The sequence below is a fragment of the Emiliania huxleyi genome (assembly GCF_000372725.1).
Source record: "Emiliania huxleyi CCMP1516 unplaced genomic scaffold EMIHUscaffold_114, whole genome shotgun sequence".
Lineage (NCBI taxonomy): Eukaryota > Haptophyta > Isochrysidales > Noelaerhabdaceae > Emiliania > Emiliania huxleyi.
The window spans coordinates 150,161-153,751 of NW_005201551.1; the positions used below are offsets into that span (position 1 = coordinate 150,161).

At 62.4% G+C, this 3,591-nt stretch overlaps 1 protein-coding gene across 1 annotated transcript; it reads left to right on the forward strand.

Moving 5' to 3' along the window:
• Positions 1-2,726: 2,726 nt before the first annotated feature.
• On the forward strand, positions 2,727-2,953 carry EMIHUDRAFT_224002 (hypothetical protein; the record flags this gene model as incomplete). Its single annotated transcript, XM_005791260.1, has 2 exons — positions 2,727-2,771; positions 2,843-2,953. 2 exons carry the CDS (start codon positions 2,727-2,729, stop codon positions 2,951-2,953), a joined length of 156 nt encoding a protein of 51 aa, XP_005791317.1.
• Between the last annotated feature and the right edge of the window lie 638 nt (positions 2,954-3,591).

Genomic DNA, 3,591 nt, shown 5'->3' on the forward strand with positions numbered 1-3,591 from the left:
CGCGGCTGGCGACGGCGTGCCGGTCGGCACGCCGCGTCCGGGCTGGAACAAGTACGGCTACGCCACCCGCTGCGCCAGCGTCGTCAAGGCGAGCACCGCAGCCAGCGAAGCCACAAGCAGCGCCGCGTGCCGCTCTCCCACGCCACGCCGCCGCCGCTGCTCCGTTCGCAGCCGAGCACCGCCGAATGCACCAGCGGCACACGCACTCTCGCCCGCAGCGCTCCCTGCTACAGCCGTGCATGCTAACGCCTCCCTTCAGGTCAGCGACTACGCGATCCGGCGCGTCAAGGCGCTCTCGCTGCCGATCGTGCTCGGCTCCACGTTCGAGCTCGACGACTCGGCGCATGGCGCGCGGCTGCACGCCAAGAGCGAGACGGCCTACGCCGACGGGGACGGGCGACCGCCTGCACTCGATCTCGGCTCGATCTCGGCTCGATCTCGGCTCGATCTCAGCTCGATCTCGGCTCGATCTCGGCTCGATCTCGGCTCGATCTCAGCTCGATCTCGGCTCGATCTCGGCTCGATCTCGGCTCGATCTCGGCTGCTCGGCTCGATCAATCTCGGCTCAATCTCGGCTCCTCTCCGCCGCTAGGTACGTGTACTCTCGCTGGGGCTCTCCCACCAACGAGGGCGCGGCGAGGCAGGTGGCTGCGCTCCCCGTCTCCTTAGCCTGCGTACGGGCGCCCGTCTCCTTAGCCTGCGTACGGGCGCAGACCTCGCCTTCTGTGCTGCCATCACCTGCCTCCAACGCCACTGCTGCCAGTCTCCTGGTCAGAGCGACGGGCTGAGGTCGCCTACCGCTGCTGCTACCGCCTCCAGGTGGCGGCGCTTGAGGGCGTTGGCCCAGACAGCGACGGCGGCTGCATGCTCTTCTCGTCTGGCATGTCGGCCATCACCGCTTCGTTGATGGCGGTCCTCAAGGCGAGGTCGTCGAGAACAGCCATCGAGAACTGAACCGCCATCTGGGATCACTAATGGCGGTCCTCGCGGCGGGCGATGGGTGGATTGGTGAGTCGGTGGTTCGCTCATTGGTGGTGGGCGGTGCTGCTGGGCGATCACGCGAGACTATGTGATTCTGGCGAGAGATCAATCACCCAGTTTCACAGCTGGAGGTGTGAAGAGACGCCCTTCACATGGTGTGGCGATGCAATGCGGTTGTGGCGAGCGGCCAATCACGTGTGATGCGGCGCTACCGTTCTAGGCGGGCGACCACGCAGTCTTCCCCTTCACGGTCTTCGGAGGCACGCTGCGAGAAGCTGAGTCGAGCATCAGCTTGACCACGCGCTGGTTCACTGAACAGGTCTACGGAGGGACGCACGAGTTTCTGGTCGAGTTTGCGCAGCACTGGGGCATCGAGTGAGATGTCGCCGAGATGTCGCCGAGATGTCGCCGAGATGTCGCCGAGAGACAGCCGAGATGCAGCCGAGGTGCAGCCGAGGTACAGCCGAGAGACAGCCGAGAGACAGCCGAGGTACAGCCGAGGTACAGCCGAGGTACAGCCGAGGTACAGCCGAGAGACAGCTTGGCTGCTCTTCACCCCACACCACATATCTCGCCGCATCTCGCCATATCTCCCCCTCTCTCCTCGAGGTACTCGCTCGTCGACGCGACCGACCCCGCCGCGTATGCCGCCGCCCTCCGCCCCTCCACCAAGGCGGAGCGCACGGCGACGCCCCGCCGAAGGCCGCGCGGCTCTCCGTGAAGCGGTTCGTTCCTTTGGCGGGTAGGTGGTGTACACCGAGTCGCCGGCAAACCCGACTTGCCGGCTGACCGACCTCGAGGCTTCATTAAGCTGTCTAATTAATAGTTAATAATCAGACTTTGATTACTAATACTTGCCGGCGGACCGACCTCGAGGCGGTCGGCGAGGTGGTGAAGAAGCATGCCGCCGCGGGGCACGCCAAGCCATGGGTGATGTCGGGGACGTGTCTAGGAAGTGTCTAGGAAGCGTCTAGGAAGTGTCTAGGCACGCCAAGCCATGGGTGATGTGCGACTCCACCTTCGCCACCCCCTTCCACCAGCGCTGCCTCGAGGTGCCGGCCGTGGACACGTCGCGATCTCGCGATCCACTCTCGGGTGATCTCGGGTAATCTCGGGTAATCTCGGGTAATCTCGGGTAATCTCGCTGCCTCGAGGTGCCGGGCGTGGACGTTGCGATCCACTCCGCCACCAAGTACATCGGAGGCCATTCGGACATCCTCGCCGGCGCCGCCACCGCCGAGTCTGGCGAGCTCCTGCACGGTGTGAACGGCGTGTCTTCACACCGCCCCGCCGTGAACAGGCGCCGCCACCACCGAGTCTGGCGAGTTCCTGCACGCTCTTGCAAAGGTGCAAAAGCTGCTGGGCGCCCCGCTCGCCCCCTCGAGTCCTTCTAATGATTACTTATTAGACAGGAACTATTAATATTTCATTAGGCGCCCCGCTCGCCCCCCTCGAGTCCTTCTAATGAATTACTTATTAGACATGAACTATTAATATTAATTAGGTGCCCCGCTCGCCCCCCTCGAGCCCTTTTAATGAATTTACTAGTTAGACATTCCTTATTAGTTAATATCTAATCAGGCGCCCCGCTCGCCCCCCTGGAGTCCTTCTTACTCGCGCGCGGTCTCCGCACCCTGCACGTCCGGATGGAGAGGCACGGGGAGAATGCGATGCGAGTGGCGAATTTGTTGGTTATTAGTGACAGGTCCCGAATTGACTAATTAATTAGGCACGGGGAGAACGCGATGCGAGTGGCGAAACTGCTGGAGGCGTCGCCCCTGGTGGAGCAGGTCCCTCTACCCCGGCCTGCCCTCCCCGACGAATTAGTAATTCACACTTGATTGAGGAATGAATGAACCAGGTCTTCTACCCCGGCCTGCCCTCCCACCCGGACCATGAGCTCGCCAAGCGCGTCTTCAGCTCGGGCGCGGAGTTTGCCGCTGCTCCGCCCAATGGAGCTGAACTCGGGTAGCTAGCCGTGGGTCGCGAGTCGCTGTTCTTAGGCGGGCCGGGCTGCCGCTCTCGCCGCGCCCAGTCCTTCGGAGGCGTGCCCGCCCTCAGTTCCGAATCAGTTAGTTCACTGGTTAGCCACTGCTTGGTTTGCTAACCAAGCATGCTCGCCTTCATTTCCTAGATCCAATCAGTTCGTTCATGGGTTAGCACTAGTTCATTAACCAGGCGTGCTCGCCTTCATTTCCTAGATCCAATCAGTTAGTTCATGGGTTAGCACTAGTTCATTAACCAGGCGTGCTCGCCTTCATTTCCTAGATCCAATCAGTTAGTTCATGGGTTAGCCACGAAGCAACTGGTTGATTAGGCATGCTCGCCTTTATCATCGCGGGCGACGACGAGACGGCGCTGCGGCGGGGCCGGCGCCTCTGCGAGCGGCTCGAGGTGACCACGCTCTCTTTTTTGTTCATTGACTGAACACGCTCGGGTGGGGGGGCAAGGGGGGGGGGGGGGAAAGGGGGGGGGGGGGGTTCATTTACCTGAACCCCCTCGCGGGGGGGGGCAAAGGGGGGGGGGGGGGGGGGGGGGAAAAAAAAACACCCTGCTTTTGCGGGGGAGAGAGAAAAAACCCCCCCCCGCCCCCCCTAAAAATTTGGGGGG